Source organism: Lepisma saccharinum, chromosome 6 (assembly GCF_977018435.1).
Source record: "Lepisma saccharinum chromosome 6, izLepSacc3.1, whole genome shotgun sequence".
NCBI lineage: Eukaryota > Metazoa > Arthropoda > Insecta > Zygentoma > Lepismatidae > Lepisma > Lepisma saccharinum.
This window is the reverse complement of record NC_139234.1, coordinates 22,611,784-22,630,523: the sequence shown is the minus strand read 5'-3', so window position 1 is coordinate 22,630,523 and position 18,740 is coordinate 22,611,784. Positions and strand designations below refer to the sequence as shown.

The following is an 18,740-nucleotide window of genomic DNA, read 5'->3' as shown; positions in this document are numbered from 1 at the left end:
TCCTGAACAGTATCCGCATTTATCTCGGTTTGGACATGCAGCAGTAGTGTGCTTGTTATACTGTTGGCATTTTTCGCACCGCAATGGAAGAGGTTGTTGAGAACGGGATGGTTCAACTTTGTACCTGCGTCTGTATATGTATGCTCCACTGTGTAGTAGAGTGTCTACAGCATTTTGTGAGTCTGTTAGGACCCGCACCATGTACGTGGGTCCGTTGTTATTGCGAATACGGATACATTTGCGGATTTGTACACCTTCGCATTCCAGTTCCTCAAAAATCTCTTCGTCTGTTAGACTAGGTTCTACACCCCTGATGACAACTGATAGTAGTGGGGATTTATGTGGTGGTGGTGGTGGTTTTTGAATGGAAGCATTTAGTGTTTGGATGTTTGCTTTGGCTCCATAGATTTCAAAAGAAGCTTTGTTTCTAATTAGTTTTGCAAAGTCTGGATCTGGTGATTTCAATATGATGCCATTGCGGGTGAACAGTATTTGTGCAATTTGTGCCCTTGGTACATACTTAGATGTTTGTTGGAACACATGTTTTGCTGTATTGAATTTGGTGTCGTAATTGGTGAGCAGGAAGTTGTATAAGCTGTTATCCTGTTGTTTGGATTTTAGTTGGGTTGCATGAGCTGTATTTCCTGTATCTCGTTTAATTGGTGATCTAGATCGTTGACGTTGAGGTAGAGGTAATCCTTCATAGGAATTGCGACGTCGGTGTTTTGTGGAATAGCTGGACGTTTGCATTGGATCATTGGTACTTCGTGAATCGAGCATCGTCTCGGAGTTTGGACCGTCCGTCCGTTTAGTACCTCCGGTGAAAGTTTTCACCCCTTCTCGCTGTCGTAGCAGCGTTGCAGGAAGACCATGATGCATATCAGAAGACCACAACCGTGAGTTGTTTATATGATCCAATAGAGCAAACGCAAATCCTATGGGAAAAGAGGCACAAACTCAAACCAACTGACAACTCAATCCAAAGAAGCGAATCCAAATTCCAAACTAATTGTAGAGCCCAAGACAAAAGAAGAGGAAGGATGAAGGTAGTAAGGGAAAACAGTTTCAAAAAATAGTGCAAGTCGTATGTCTGCTCCACTCAACGTGTTCAACCAAAAAGGTTCCTCGCAATCACCTAACCACCGTATAGGCACAATTGGTACCGTTTGTCCGTTCCAGACTTACGGCTTCCACCTGGAATAATTGGCCCACGATGCGTGACACAAGAGAGACCGACTTAGGATTACCTATACCTTGATCCTGTGCTTTCTTCAGTTTTTTTTTTTTTTTTTTTTTTTTTTTTGTCCTTGTTTTCCATTTAGAAGGGTACACCTTCTCTTTGGTAAGTGAATTGTTTTCATAAATGTTTTCCCTTGCAAGGTGATGGTCTAAGTGTTTTCAGTAATGAAGTGGTACATATTAACTTATTCTGAGGGTAGTTCACTTAGATCTTATTTATGCAGTAGTGGGAAAATTACTTCAGTTAGGAAAGTAATAATTTGCTATGGTGCGGCATGTGTTGGATATATCACGTGCCGTAGTTCCGGAGGATGATGGATATTATACAGCTGGTAGTCAGGATGCTGTGGATCTATCAGGAAGGTGTACATGGTTAAGAGATGCTGTAATGGTGTGCAGTGGTATGTGGGAAGGCAGTCGTGTAGAGCATCTTCGTACATTGTGCTAAGAAGTTGTGGATGGTGCGAGTTCATTCGACCAGTTATATATTTGTGACGGATGGCTTCGATGTGGGTTGTGATTTCGGGAAAGGTTATTCGCTCGTACAGTAGTCGTGTAGGACTTGGTAGGACTACTCTGAAGGCCAAACGAAGAGCATGTCTTTCCAGAACTTGTAATTTGTGATAGAATGAGTCTGGCGCTGATATCCATGCAGTGTGGCCGTAAGTAATTGCTGGTCGAAGGAAAGCCTTGTAGGTATGTAGGACAACCTGGGAGTTGAGTCCCCAGGATGTTCCAATTAGCCGTTTGAGCAAGCTCAGACGATTTGTAGCTTTTTGGACGATGTTGAGCAATTGAGGTTTCCAGGTTAGCTTGGAGTCAAATATGACTCCCAGGTATTTTGCAGTGGTGGCAGGCAGAATTGGAGTTCCCCGTATTTTGATGTTTAATAATGTTGGGTTCCTTTGGATCTTCGAGCGACAGCCTGTCTGCAGAAACACCAATGCTTGTGTTTTGAGAGCATTAATTGTGAGACGCCATGTGTCACACCATCTTTGGAAGGAGTTTATAGCTGGTTGGAGAGTTTTGTTTATAGCTTGGATGGTTGAACAACAGGCGAGAAATGCGGTGTCGTCAGCAAATTGGTAGATAGAAACTTGTGGGGGTTTTAGCATATCGGCAACGTATAGTATGTAGAGTAATGGTGATAAAGCAGCACCCTGTGGAACGCCAGAGTAAGGGAAAATGGGGTATGACATTGCTCCATTTACAGTGACATAGGCGACCCTATTTGTTAGGAAGCTGTGTACTAATCTGACATAGGAAAGCGGTAGGTGGAATTTATGGAGCTTGTAGATGAGCCCAGTATGCCATACTTTGTCAAATGGTTTCTCCAGGTCGAATAGTACTAGACAGGATGGTTTGGATGTGTTGAAGTGATTTGTGATGCGAGTCGTTAGTTTTAATAAATTATCAAGGACACTGTGTTGAGGTCTAAAGCCTGCTTGGTGCGACGGAAGTAAACTGTGTGCTTGTAAGTGCATGTGTATGCGTCGAACAATGATGCGTTCGAATATTTTGCTAAAGGTTTATGTGAGCTGAATAGGTCGATAGTTCGTTGGGTTGGTACTATCTTTGTTTGGCTTTGGGAACATTAGAACCTTTGAAATCTTCCAGTCTGTCGGGTAGTGTCCTGTGCGGAGGATAAAATTGTAGATAATGGCCAGAAAGGACAGCAATGCAAGCGGGGCCTGTTTGATCAATACGTATGTGATATTGTCCAATCCGGGAGCAGTGTTTCTCTTCCTACGCACAGCATTGATAATAGCGTCTGTTGTGATAGGAACAGTTAGAGCATTTGTAGGATCAATAGTGTGCGTATTACTGGGTTGCAGTTGCCTGTTATTGGGGTTTGTGACTCTGTCAATTTTGGTCTGGAGGCGGAGATTTGGAGCTAGTTGCGGTGTCGGAGTGAAAGTGTCTTGCAAGGCATTTGCGAAGGCATAAGCTTTTTCAGTGTCTGTGTTTAGAGCTGCGTCCTTGATTGTTATCGGATAAGGAGTACTACTGGATTGTCCAGTGAGCACCTTGAAACGTTTCCAGTATTTTGTGGGATGGCTTTCGTCACTCAATTGGTTGCACGTTTCAATCCATCGACGTTGTTTATAAGCTTTTATATAGTTATGAACTGTACGCAGCCATTGACGGTGTAAGTTAAGGGATTCAGGATTTCTGGTCTGGAGATAGTCCCTGTATGCTCGTCGTGATGCTGTGATTAGGTGAAGATATTGCGGAGGTAGCTTTGGTTTGTAACTATTGAGAGTGGTCGTAGGTATGTTAGTGGTTGCCGCACTGGTAATCTGAGCAGTAAGATGTTCCACCGCCGTATCGAGTTCCTCTGAATTGTTTGGTTCTGGATGCGGGTGAGAAAAAGCATTCTGTAGCTTTTCACTATATGCCTCCCAGTTCGCTTTGTTGTAACACCAGATTTTTCGAGGTTGTATTGTACTGCTCGTATTGCGGTTACCAAGATTTAAGGTAATTTTCACTGGGTCATGGTCACTGCCGATGGAATCCAGCACAGATATGTTCAAGCAGGCACTTAGAGATGTTGATGTTATAACAACGTCAGGGGTAGTGTTACTTATGGGACGTGTGGCTCTGGGCAGTACATGGAATTCTGCTGTAGTGTTTTGGTCCAGAAATTGTAAAAAGTTTGTTTTGTCTTGCATGGTTCGACTATGATAATTGATGTCCGCTGCTATGATATAATGTTTGCTAAGGGTTTGGATATGTTGAAAGAATTGGTATGGAATAGTCTCCCGTGGTCTTACATAGATGGTAGCAAATGTAACGACTCGGGATGGAAAGTAGATTGTACTAGCAGTATGTTCTGGCAAGTGGAAGTTTGGTGGGAAGGTAACTGTTCGATATGGTAATTTTCTATCTACTCCAATTGCTGTGCCGCCGTTTACTCTTAAGCCCGGCGGACCATCGTGGCGTAAGATATTGTATGGTGGAATATGACAGATCATTTTTGGAGCAAGATAGGTTTCGTTTAGCGCAAAGCAGTGAACAGATTCTTCCAAAAGCAGGTGTTGCAATAAAGCTTTTCGTTTAGAAACGGATCGGATATTTAAAAATAGAAAATTATACATATTCCGTACTGCCATATTCAAAACCTTAAACCGCAGTTTCCAAGTGGGATATGTGGAAATGCACGTGAGGACCAGAGTATGTTGCATGGAGTTGCAAGTTGAAAATTGTTTTTGCAGATGCTGTTACTTGGGTTAATATGTGCGTTCTTAAAAATGGGTGCACATTTTGGAGCGTCAGGGTGAAGAAACGTATTAGATCTTCCACTGTTACTGGATGTCGTAGTGAATTGTCAGGTTCTGTAGCAGTGTCGTTGGTGCGCAGGGGAACTGTTAGATCAGGGTGTTCAGGTATTGCATCTGGCTTGGCTTTGCATTTGTAACTGTATGTAGGATGGTTTTCCGTACATGTGACACATTTTGGTGCAGCAGTTTGGTTTTGACATTCTCTGGTTGAATGGGGTCCTGAACAGTATCCGCATTTATCTCGGTTTGGACATGCAGCAGTAGTGTGCTTGTTATACTGTTGGCATTTTTCGCACCGCAATGGAAGAGGTTGTTGAGAACGGGATGGTTCAACTTTGTACCTGCGTCTGTATATGTATGCTCCACTGTGTAGTAGAGTGTCTACAGCATTTTGTGAGTCTGTTAGGACCCGCACCATGTACGTGGGTCCGTTGTTATTGCGAATACGGATACATTTGCGGATTTGTACACCTTCGCATTCTAGTTCCTCAAAAATCTCTTCGTCTGTTTATTTTTTTTTTATTTATTTTTTTTTTTCCCTCGTTTTCCATTTAGAAGGGTACACCTTCTCTTTGGTAAGTGAATTTTTTCCATAAATGTTTTCCCTTGCAAGGTGATGGTCTAAGTGTTTTCAGTGATGAAGTGGTACATATTTACTTATTCTGAGGGTAGTTCACTTAGATCTTATTTATGCAGTAGTGGGAAAATTACTTCAGTTAGGAAAGTAGTAATTTGCTATGGTGCGGCATGTGTTGGATATATCACGTGCCGTAGCTCCGGAGGATGATGGATATTATACAGCTGGTAGTCAGGATGCTGTGGATCTATCAGGAAGGTGTACATGGTTAAGAGATGCTGTAATGGTGTGCAGTGGTATGTGGGAAGGCAGTCGTGTAGAGCATCTTCGTACATTGTGCTAAGAAGTTGTGGATGGTGCGAGTTCATTCGACCAGTTATATATTTGTGACGGATGGCTTCGATGTGGGTTGTGATTTCGGGAAAGGTTATTCGCTCGTACAGTAGTCGTGTAGGACTTGGTAGGACTACTCTGAAGGCCAAACGAAGAGCATGTCTTTCCAGAACTTGTAGTTTGTGATAGAATGAGTCTGGGGCTGATATCCATGCAGTGTGGCCGTAAGTAATTGCTGGTCGAAGGAAAGCCTTGTAGGTATGTAGGACAACCTGGGAGTTGAGTCCCCAGGATGTTCCAATTAGCCGTTTGAGCAAGCTCAGACGATTTGTAGCTTTTTGGACGATGTTGAGCAATTGAGGTTTCCAGGTTAGCTTGGAGTCAAATATGACTCCCAGATATTTTGCAGTGGTGGCAGGCAGAATTGGAGTTCCCCGTATTTTGATGTTTAATAATGTTGGGTTCCTTTGGATCTTCGAGCGACAGCCTGTCTGCAGAAACACCAATGCTTGTGTTTTGAGAGCATTAATTGTGAGACGCCATGTGTCACACCATCTTTGGAAGGAGTTTATAGCTGGTTGGAGAGTTTTGTTTATAGCTTGGATGGTTGAACAACATGCGAGAAATGCGGTGTCGTCAGCGAATTGGTAGATAGAAACTTGTGGGGGTTTTGGCATATCGGCAACGTATAGTATGTAGAGTAATGGTGATAAAGCAGCACCCTGTGGAACGCCAGAGTAAGGGAAAATGGGGTATGACATCGCTCCATTTACAGTGACATAGGCGACCCTATTTGTTAGGAAGCTGTGTACTAATCTGACATAGGAAAGCGGTAGGTGGAATTTATGGAGCTTGTAGATGAGCCCAGTATGCCATACTTTGACAAATGCTTTCTCCAGGTCGAATAGTACTAGGCAGGATGGTTTGGATGTGTTGAAATGATTTGTGATGCGAGTCGTTAGTTTTAACAAATTATCAAGGACACTGTGTTGAGGTCTAAAGCCTGCTTGGTGCGACGGAAGTAAACTGTGTGCTTGTAAGTGCATGTGTATGCGTCGAACAATGATGCGTTCGAATATTTTGCTAAAGGTTGATGTGAGCTGAATAGGTCGATAGTTTGTTGGGTTGGTACTATCTTTGTTTGGTTTTGGGAACATTAGAACCTTTGAAATCTTCCAGTCTGTCGGGTAGTGTCCTGTGCGGAGGATAAAATTGTAGATAATGGCCAGAAAGGACAGCAATGCAAGCGGGGCCTGTTTAATCAATACGTATGTGATATTGTCCAATCCGGGAGCAGTGTTTCTCTTCCTACGCACAGTATTGATAATATCGTCTGTTGTGATAGGAACAGTTAGAGCATTTGTAGGATCAATAGTGTGCGTATTACTGGGTTGCAGTTGCCTGTTATTGGGGTTTGTGACTCTGTCAATTTTGGTCTGGAGGCGGAGATTTGGAGCTAGTTGCGGTGTCGGAGTGAAAGTGTCTTGCAAGGCATTTGCGAAGGCATAAGCTTTTTCAGTGTCTGTGTTTAGAGCTGCGTCCTTGATTGTTATCGGATAAGGAGTACTACTGAATTGTCCAGTGAGCACCTTGAAACGTTTCCAGTATTTTGTGGGATGGCTTTCGTCACTCAATTGGTTGCACGTTTCAATCCATCGACGTTGTTTATAAGCTTTTATATAGTTATGAACTGTACGCAGCCATTGACGGTGTAAGTTAAGGGATTCAGGATTTCTGGTCTGGAGATAGTCCCTGTATGCTCGTCGTGATGCTGTGATTAGGTGAAGATATTGCGGAGGTAGCTTTGGTTTGTAACTATTGAGAGTGGTCGTAGGTATGTTAGTGGTTGCCGCACTGGTAATCTGAGCAGTAAGATGTTCCACCGCCGTATCGAGTTCCTCTGAATTGTTTGGTGGTGGATGCGGGTGAGAAAAAGCATTCTGTAGCTTTTCACTATATGCCTCCCAGTTCGCTTTGTTGTAACACCAGATTTTTCGAGGTTGTATTGTACTGCTCGTATTGCGGTTACCAAGATTTAAGGTAATTTTCACTGGGTCATGGTCACTGCCGATGGAATCCAGCACAGATATGTTCAAGCAGGCACTTAGAGATGTTGATGTTATAACAACGTCAGGGGTAGTGTTACTTATGGGACGTGTGGCTCTGGGCAGTACATGGAATTCTGCTATAGTGTTTTGGTCCAGAAATTGTAAAAAGTTTGTTTTGTCTTGCATGGTTCGACTATGATAATTGATGTCCGCTGCTATGATATAATGTTTGCTAAGGGTTTGGATATGTTGAAAGAATTGGTATGGAATAGTCTCCCCTGGTCTTACATAGATGGTAGCAAATGTAACGACCCGGGATGGAAAGTAGATTGTACTAGCAGTATGTTCTGGCAAGTGGAAGTGTGGTGGGAAGGTGACTGTTCGATATGGTAATTTTCTATCTACTCCAATTGCTGTGCCGCCGTTTACTCTTAAGCCCGGCGGGCCATCGTGGCGTAAGATGTTGTATGGTGGAATATGACAGATCATTTTTGGAGCAAGATAGGTTTCGTTTAGCGCAAAGCAGTGAACAGATTCTTCCAAGAGCAGGTGTTGCAATAAAGCTTTTCGTTTAGAAACGGATCGGATATTTAAAAATAGAAAATTATACATATTCCGTACTGCCATATTCAAAACCTTAAACCGCAGTTTCCAAGTGGGATATGTGGAAATGCACGTGAGGACCAGAGTATGTTGCGTGGAGTTACTTGGGTTAATATGTGCCGTTACTTGGGTTAATATGTGCGTTCTTAAAAATGGGTGCACATTTTGGAGAGTCAGTGTGAAGAAACGTATTAGATCTTCCACTGTTACAGGATGTCGTAGTGAGTTGTCAGGTTTTGTAGCAGTGTCATTGGTGCGCAGGGGGACTGTTAGGTCGGGGTGTTCAGGTATTGCTTCTGGTTTGGCTTTGCATTTGTAACTGTATGTAGGATGGTTTTCCGTACATGTGACACATTTTGGTGGAGCAGTTTGGTTTTGACATTCTTTGGTTGAATGGGGTCCTGAACAGTATCCGCATTTATCTCGGTTTGGACATGCAGCGGTAGTGTGCTTGTTATACTGTTGGCATTTTTCGCACCGCAATGGAAGAGGTTGTTGAGAACGGGATGGTTCAACTTTGTACCTGCGTCTGTATATGTATGCTCCACTGTGTAGTAGTGTGTCTGCAGCATTTTGTGAGTCTGTTAGGACCCGCACCATGTATGTGGGTCCGTTGTTATTGCGAATACGGATACATTTGCGGATTTGTACACCTTCGCATTCCAGTTCCTCAAAGATCTCCTCGTCTGTTAAGACAGGTTCTACACCCCTGATGACTACTGATAGTAGTGGGGATTTATGTGGTGGTGGTGGTGGTTTTTGAGTGGAAGCATTCAGTGTTTGGATGTTTGCTTTGGCTCCATAAATTTAAAAAGAAGCTTTGTTTCTAATTAGTTTTGCAAAGTCTGGATCTGGTGATTTCAATATGATGCCATTACGGGTGAACAGTATTTGTGCAATTTGTGCCCTTGGTACGTACTTAGATGTTTGTTGGAACACATGTTTTGCTGTATTGAATTTGGTGTCGTAATTGGTGAGCAGGAAGTTGTATAAGCTGTTATCCTGTTGTTTGGATTTTAGTTGGGTTGCATGAGCTGTATTTCCTGTATCTCGTTTAATTGGTGATCTAGATCGTTGACGTTGAGGTAGAGGTAATCCTTCATAGGAATTGCGACGTCGGTGTTTTGTGGAATAGCTGGACGTTTGCATTGGATCATTGGTACTTCGTGAATCGAGCATCGTCTCGGAGTTTGGACCGTCCGTCCGTTTAGTACCTCCGGTGAAGGTTTTCACCCCTTCTCGCTGTCGTAGCAGCGTTGCAGGAAGACCATGATGCATATCAGAAGACCACAACCGTGAGTTGTTTATATGATCCAATAGAACAAACGCAAATCCTATGGGAAAAGAGGCACAAACTCAAACCAACTGACAACTCAATCCAAAGAAGCGAATCCAAATTCCAAACTAATTGTAGAGCCCAAGACAAAAGAAGAGGAAGGATGAAGGTAGTAAGGGAAAACAGTTTCAAAAAATAGTGCAAGTCGTATGTCTGCTCCACTCAACGTGTTCAACCAAAAAGGTTCCTCGCAATCACCTAACCACCGTATAGGCACAATTGGTACCGTTTGTCCGTTCCAGACTTACGGCTTCCACCTGGAATAATTGGCCCACGATGCGTGACACAAGAGAGACCGACTTACGATTACCTATACCTTGATGTTCGTCTGTTTCGTCTGTTTACTTAGCTGCTGATTATTTAGTCTGGGATAAAAATATTTATCATGGGAGTTTCACTTTTATTCACCACATTTTATTTTTTTATCTTCGTTGCAACTTCAATATTCACACACCTTTTGAAGGATAATAAAATACATTTTTTCGCTAATTACAATCAAAGTTATCTTTACTGATGTTACTAAAACTTATGTTTGTTTAACATTTGAGTCGCACTGCCATCTAGTGTATGCCGCATGGAATAAAAGCTTAGGTGCTTTATTCGCACTGAAATTTATTCCACTGTATTTCAGTTTTATTTCATTTTGTCACTATTGTGTATGTTTAAGAAGTATCTCTATTGTTATATTAAGTGGGTGTGTCATTCTTTTATTTTTTTTAAAAAATGCATCCTATCACGCTAGTTATCACATGCATCAGGCTTACGTCGAACTTGCCATGTCAAGCTTGCTTTGACAAGCTAAAAGGAAGCTATCGCAAGCTTATGTGCTATCTGGGTATATATATATATATATATATATATATATATATATATGAACATAACTTGTCGTTACATACAGTGGCGTATTGCAGGTTTGGAGCAGCGTGACAATCTTACATAGCGAAGTTTTACTGGTACATACATATCCGAAATTACAAATATATACTCCACTTCATGTACTGTTACATATGACTTTGTACATTTTACACAAATACAGAGATAATATGAGCGGCTTGGTGGCCTTCATGGTGGACTTTGGGGGAAATTCTTCAATTCAGGCCAATTTTTTTTTTCGTACCCCTTCGATTTCTAAGGGGAAAAAATGGATTATTGCATTTTTCCCGGGGAAACATTGACCAAGATAGATATTTTACACTAGGGTAGTAGGGGATAAAAGAATCACTGGTTCGAGACTCCACGTCAGGCCACTCTTGGAACTATTGGACATTACTGAAATGACAATCTAAGTATTTGTTACATAAATGAAACTTGCATTAATGCTTTATATGAATGGAAAATAGTTCGTAGTTACGATTTGATGTAGGAAATGCAAAAACACATGAGATTATAATATAAATACGTTTTGAATGTAATTAAAATACACTTTTATAAGTAAAATAATAAACTGTCATATCAAACGGATTTTTTATTAATTATAAAAGCACCACATTATTGATTCACTGGAAATGGGAAAAAATAGAAATTTCCACAGTTTTTGTTTTAAAATATTTCGTGGTAACTTACAGCACACTCTAATTACTCAGGAGTAAGTAACGTATATATTCATTGTTTATTAACCAGTACACTCGTTGTTACGACTATGAAAGACAACAATGTTTGACACAGACTAAAATTCCCAATTGTTCAAGACCAGTTGCATTCATCTGAAAATTTTTGCTGTAGACTTCGCTCATAACATTCCATTCCTTAGGTTCCGCACCTTGCTAAGGCAGATCTGACAAAGATATGGTTGATCAACATAACAAACAAACAAGCAACTTATTGCATTAAGTATAACTTAAATATTATACTACTTACCTGTCATGAAGTAACATTATCTTCTATTTCCTTAAAACCTATCAACTCGGAAACCTACAGTTTGGATTACACTGTCTTCTTCTGGTACTACTGTCATTACAAGAATCTCTTTTGTGTATTTTTGCCAATTCATTTTTGTTCAAGACTGAAAATGATGCAAGAATGGACATCAATATAAAAAATATCTAAAACACAAATCCCAAGAATGCACATCATTCCTCACTTATAATTGTTTACTTATACATTTCATATTTACAATGTCTGGTCTAAAAATATAATTTTGATTACGCACAAATAGTTTAGCACACACATACAATTTAAATATCATATTTAAACGTTGAACTGCTTCTTTGAATTAGTTATTAAATTACCTGTTACCAAATATGATACCGTGAAAAAAATTGTACTGCATTAATATTTGAAAATGAATGCAATTGAAACTAGAAACAGATAACATTTTTTTATATACATTTATTTATTTGTTGAAAATAAGACAACTTAATTTGAACTTTCATGAGCACCTCTTTACAAGATTATAGTTTTATAATACAACAAACATTGCACCCTATACACAAGAAATATCGACTTGGAACCAAGTTGAACGTTTACGAAAAACATACTGTTTTAAATAATATTATATCAACAAAACTTCACTGAGAAAATGAACATAACAAACACATATACGTAAGAGGACGGTATTTTATATACTTTATCTTCTTTTATATAACAAAAGAAGTCCTGTTCTGTTTCATAGTATGTACAGTTATCACTTTTTTGTGTCTCCTGAGACAATTTCAGTGTTATTTTAAACAAGCAACTGTTGGTTGGATGTTTTCTTTTGTGTGTGGACACTTTTCTTTCATTATTAGAAGAATATGGCTTGGTCTTCAAGTCAGTATTCAACTCGGCGAGGTGCAAGCCCTTGCACATTTATGTACAAAGGTGAAAAGTTTGAACATTTTAAAGTCTACACTCTGGTTTCAGTATGGCCAGGAGACAGTTTCTGTTCCCTGCATATCGTGATGTTGTTTGGGGCAGAAGTTAGAGCGTCGGTTTCACTACTATAAGCGGTGTCGTCATCATCGTCGTCATCACCGCTGTCAATGACGCCAGCGCAGCAAGGGTTCGGGGGGACGTTGTTTGAGTCGCTGGCCAGCTTTGAGGAGGTCAGGTTGCTGACCGTCGTCACAGAGGAGAATCTGCTGTTGTTGGAATGGGCTGAGGGGGATACTAAGCAGTTGACCGCAGTGCCGGAAGGGGACACTTTGAAAGATTGTCTAGAGTCGTCCTTGGATAGGGGAACGGAACCGTTCCTGGCACTGATGGACTTAGCCCTGCCATTTGCAGATGACATCACAACTATGGCTGTAGATGGCGTTGTGGTTTTCTTGCAGTTTTTAACCTCGCAACGGTTCGCTTCGAGTTTGTGTCGAGGGATGAGCGGTTCCCTGTGCACTCGGTGATCGAACAGTTCGAGTATCACAGACTCGTCAGGTTCCAAGTCATCGAGCTCGTGCGAGTTTCGAGCTTCTTTGCTCAAATTCTCACAACCAACACTATTCTGACGCCAGTATCTGTCCCTGAGGTAGTTCTGCTCGCAAGTGAGCGACCAAGAGTTCTTCAAAGCTTGCGGAGATTCGGGAGCAGAATAATGTCTACCAGCACCGTTCCTGTCGACCTGTTTATAAATGAAGCTGTTGGCTCTTTCGTTAACGGAACGCGTTCTTACCCAGTGACTCGAATCCCTGACGCTAGATGCCTCTCGCGACATATTTGAGGTGAACCCTACAGACGTGCCACACAGAGTCTCCTTGAAGGCCACCCTGTACTTGGCGGACATGATGTTGTAGAGAATAGGGTTCACAGTTGAAGAGAAGTAATAGAAACATCCCGTGATGTAGTACATCCACGCGTTTATCTCCAAGTAGTTGGGTGAATCTTTAGCGTAGACGTACAGGAGCCTTTGAGCATGGAATGGCGCCCAGCAGAGGAAGAATGCGACGACCACAGATGCTGTAAGTAGAAAGCTTTTCTATAGTTACATGTAATTATTTTCAGCAACAATACTAATTATACTGTAGGTTGCTACGGACTAAATGTTAATTGTTTCTTGGAAGAAATATACTTAACAAGCGGTATTCAGCTATTTCAAACAGGGTAGACCAAAAGTAGGAATACAATAATAGGATAATGGTAATAAAGAATGACATTCAAGTAATAAATAATGGGTTGGTTTATTATTATTCATAGCATTTAAATTGCTTTTATGTACATTCATTGATGGTTCTTCCCAGATATTGACATTTAGTTAGTTTAACATTTACGTTAAGTTGTTTAACATTGTGATAGTAGGTTGTGTACTTGTTTAACATTGTTAAATCTTTTAAGTGCTCGAAATGTCCTCCATGAACGTTATAACATGCATCCAACCTATACGATACACTTTGACACACATTTAGACACAATCTCAAAATGTCCACAAAATATGTTATGGACTCTTTCATTTCGCACACTGTTTTGGACCTTCTCTCATAAATGTTATTTTTCACTATCCTCCCCAAAAGAAGTCCATTGGGATAAGGTCTGGTGCATATTTTATTATTTATTAATTTAACATAAATATTTCTTACTATTATCCCATCACGAATATACTATACACTGTAAACCTACTTTTGGCCCACCCTGTATATACATCAGAACCTTGATTTTACGCTTTTAAGGGGGATACATTTACATGCAGGTAAATGTAAACTTGAGGAAAACCTTTATAGCATTTTGGGGCCTCCCCGATGGCGCAGTGGTCGCCTCGTCGCCTTGTAATCAAGGGGTCCCGGGTTTGGTACCCGGTGGAGGCACATAGTGGTACGGATCCTACTTTAAACTGTAGGTCTAGTCCCGATTAGCCTTACTGTGCGTAAATTGGACTTACAACACCAAATCAATCAATCAATCAATATAAAATTTTGCTCTATCGGAAGAATGAGGATTAAGTGCATAATGCACGAAAATACCCGCGAACGTAAAATCGGAGTTTAACTGTACTTTGCTATACTCTCTTATGTCAGAATGGGCAGCTCAAGGTTAAGCCCTTCTTTCTCTCTCCACCCAGTGTTGCCAGTTGGCTAACTATGATCGTTACTATAGTGGGACCACAAGGAAAGAAACCTGCGCAGACCCGCGACTCCTGTGCACCATACTCCCGCGAGGAGTGGAGGGGGAGAGTGAACCATGTTTCCTTATGGTCCGAGCGGAACGGACGAAGGGAAAACTGCGCGGGGACTTTTAGTTCAAGGTTTTTTTCCTTGTGGTCGCTCTATAGAACCTCCTAACCGTATTCTGTACAAATTTCATTTATTGTTTTGATTTTATTATTAAAAATTAGTGTAAATACGGCAGTACTGACGCTATATTCCAGCCTTAAATATGAAAATATAAGTTCCTTAACCGTAACAAAATACGAGTCAACAATTGAAAATAAAAAAATCTCAATTTGAATGTACGCTAAGATTTCACGATGACGTTAATTAACTGAGGCTATATACTGCTACCTGTTAACTGTCTAGTTCTTTCAGAGAGTCAATTTTAGGGTACTGAACAGTAAAGCTGAGAAAAAGTGTCACATATTATGTATACAACTATAAAACACACTTTGGTGAACGGATAGGCCTATTAAATTACTGCTAAATGTATCATAGATTTATCGGTCAAACTGTTCGTCTCCTAAAACCATACTGTACTAGGCAGAAGAACTCTCTACTCATTGTCATTAATTCTTCATTTGCGTAGTACAGTAAGGTTTTGCGATAACGTAAAAGACTCCTCTAAGGACAAAGCATGTGGAAACAAGGCATTTCCATTCTCACTGAGGCTTGGTCAGGTGTACACGTCAGCAGCGCATTCTACAGTGAAAATTCAATGAATTTAGATTAAAAACAACATAATTCCAACAACTTTCTCCCTTTCCATTTTCCGTTATTTACACTTAAACAGAATTTTTAATTGGTGTCGGACTTCTCAAACACCCTGTGTATGTGTGTGTAATGATGTGTGTATGTGTGAGTAAGTGTGTGTTAAGCATCCAGGATGGAAAACGTGGTAATTCACATTTTCCAGTTTTTACAAACAAATTCTAAGTTTCAAGACTTATTGGTTTTCTATTATATGCATCATATACCATTTGTTTTTTTAAAAAAATCACATTTCTCAGGACTTTCCGAGTTTTTCGTCTCTAGAGTTACACCATACAAAACTACACTGACGGAGCTATTTAATGCCATCGAAAACAGCAAATCGATAACATTGGACTTATCACGTTTTTCTCCTGTACTCTTGAAATATATCCGCGTTCGTTGTTTTACTATTCCCAGATTGGAGTTGGCAACACTTGTTATATTGTAACATTCCAAATATTATATATTCAATTTGGGAATATTACTCGTACTTTTTGTACGTCTATAGAGTTTATTTCGGAGAAAATAAACTCTCCTCCGCAAAATACGATAGCGCTACGGCATTTAGATGGTGTTGCCATCTGTCGTAGATAAGCTAAATTATACTCTCCTCCCCCCCCTTTCCCTTTTCTTGCACGATTCCCGATCGTCAGTAACACAGTTCGCATCCGGTCTTCGAAACAGCCACATACAGTCAACTAGCAGCGGAGCAGGATCGCCTTGCCTGTACGCAATTCCTTCGCCCACGCATTGCAATGGTGAGATGAGAATACAACTTTGGAAGCCACGATTTCTAGAGTCGTGAAGAGGCGCACGAATGCAGTTACGTGATCCATACCATGTGCTTGCGATTGTGATAAGGACCATCAGAAGGATTGCTTCAAGGTAAAGTGGACGTTTATAGATTTCTTTGATCCTGTTACCGACTTGCCCTGTTTCAACTGTACAATTACTCTCCCTTTTGTGTGATTATTCAGCGAGCTGTTTTGTTCGGAGTTTTTTCTCCAACACATTACCCCCCCCCCCTTTTTAGACTCTTGGATGTAAATTAACGTGCCGAATATATTGGTACAGTGCTTTCGGAGAGTGAACTCTAATAATTTATGCATGCATTTTCGGAACTGAGAATGATACCAAGTGAAAGTACGTCCAACACGAAGCCTTAGACATTTCTACTCCAATATTTTGTATAACCGTCCAATCACAAAGAAAGATCGATTAGCTCTCTATTCTCATGCCCCTTTTGGAGACTGAATAATCGATCGTGACAAAAGAAAATAAATTTGGTTTTTTTTTGTACGCAAGGAATTGCTGTGTAGACCCTGAGTAGTGTAATTGGGGCGTTTCAAAATAATACTTAGTAGGTATTGTTTTTTTTTATCAATTGAATATCATTTTTTGACATATTTTGACAATTTTTTGTCCATGTTTTAGCGTTTAGCGATGTTTTTAGTACAATTTTCAATGAATTATTTTTTTTCCCACTCATACTTGGTAGGTATGCATTTGTAGCCTTTTTTTATCAATTGAATATCAGTTTTTGACATATTTTGACAATTTTTTGTCGACGTTTTAGCGTTTAGCGATGTTTTAGTAAAATTTCTTTTTTTTCCCACTTACACTTGGTAGGTATACCACGATCTTACGTGATATAACTTAACCTATCTTTTTTTTTATTACGTGCTAAACTAAACGAGAGCCTCTACATGCTTTGACCTACTTTAGAGTAGTGCAGATTAGAGAGTTCACCAACATCAATTGGGGATCAAAAAAACCTTAAAAACTCACTTTCTCTCCACGTTCCGCGCCTCATTTATTGCGCTGACGATGTTTTGCAGCGAAGAAAAGAGCACCAAAACATCAAAAACTCACTTTACTCATTTGGGGATCACCAAAATCTCAAAAACTCATTTTTATTAATTGAGGTTCACCAAAACCTCAAAACCTCACTTTCTCTCCACGTTCCGCGCATTCATTCGTTGCGCTGACACAGCGTGATGAGTAAATAATGTACTCTCTCCCATTCTTTGAAGGATGAATGTACCTTATCGTAATTTTCCAACTCCGGGACCAATGTTTATATATTGTGACCTTTGTAAACCTCTTTCGGAAACGATGTGCCACACACACGCGCGCGCGCGCCTATATTGTGACGCAAGCAAACAAACAAATAATATTTTTTTAAGATTCCTGGCCCCTAACCCCACTTCTGGTCGCCATTTTGGATTTCCGAACATAGGTTGTATTCATATTTTACTCACATATAGGCGTACGTGATGAATCCTCAAACAGATTTTTCCTAAGTCTTACCGTTTCCAAGATAACCCCACTTCCGGTCGCCATTTTGGATTTCCGAACATAGGTTGTATTCATATTTTACTCACATATAGGCGTACGTGATGAATCCTCAAACAGATTTTTCCTAAGTCTTACCGTTTCCAAGATAACCCCACTTCCGGTCGCCATTTTGGATTTCCGAACATAGGTTGTATTCATATTTTACTCACATATAGGCGTACGTGATGAATCCTCAAACAGATTTTTCCTAAGTCTTACCGTTTCCAAGATAACCCCACTTCCGGTCGCCATTTTAGATTTCCGAGCATAGGTTCTATTCATACTTTTTCTCACGTATAGGTGTACATGAAGAATCCGCAAACAGAATTTTCCTAAGTCTTACCGTTTCCAAGATAATCCCACTTCCGGTCGCCATTTTGGATTTCCGAGCATAGGTTCTATTGATATTTTTTCTCACATATAGGCGTACGTGATGAATCCGTAAACAGATTTTTCCTAAGTCTTACCGTTTCCAAGATAACCCCACTTCCGGTCGCCATTTTGGATTTCCGAGCATAGCTTCTATTCATACTTTTTCTCACATATAGGTGTACACGATGAATCACCAAACAGATTTTTCCTAAGTCTTACCGTTTCCAAGATAACCCCACTTCCGGTTGCTATTTTGAATTTCCGAACATAGGTTCTATTCATATTTTACTTACATATAGGCGTTCGTGGTGAATCAGCAAACAGATTTTTCCTAAGTCTTACTGTTTCTAAGATAATCCTACTTCCGGTCGCCATTTTGGATTTCCGAACATAGGTTCTATTCACATTTTACTCATGTATAGGCGTACGTGATGAATCCGCAAACAGATTTTTCCTAAGTCATGAATTGGAGGGTTCTATGGCAACCTATATTAATTCTCGTAAGAGAACAGAAAACGCACACACACACACAAAAAAAAAACAATACTGTGGTCACTACAACAAATAGTCTTCTTCAACCCCTATCCAACAAACCAAAAAAAAAATCATCATCCTAACTAGAACCATGTAACTAACATTGTGATGACTCATATTAAATACCTCTTAATTGTATTACTTATAAGGGTATACTATTGCACAACGTTTTTGCAACAAGTTATTACGTAACATTGTGATGACTCATATCTAATGCCCTTCGTTGTATTAACTATAAGGGAGTAAACTATTACACAACATATTGCAACAAGT

At 40.3% G+C, this 18,740-nt stretch overlaps 1 protein-coding gene across 1 annotated transcript in view; it reads right to left on the bottom strand.

The window, feature by feature from the left end:
• Positions 1–11,097: 11,097 nt before the first annotated feature.
• LOC145989016 (neuropeptides capa receptor-like) overlaps positions 11,098–18,740 on the bottom strand; it is an 84,887-nt gene continuing 77,244 nt past the window's right edge. The window contains exon 3 of the mRNA XM_083124316.1: positions 11,098–13,287. Within this exon, the coding sequence (XP_082980442.1) occupies positions 12,242–13,287 (1,046 nt within the window). The 3' untranslated portion in view covers positions 11,098–12,241. The remainder of the gene's footprint in view (positions 13,288–18,740) is intronic.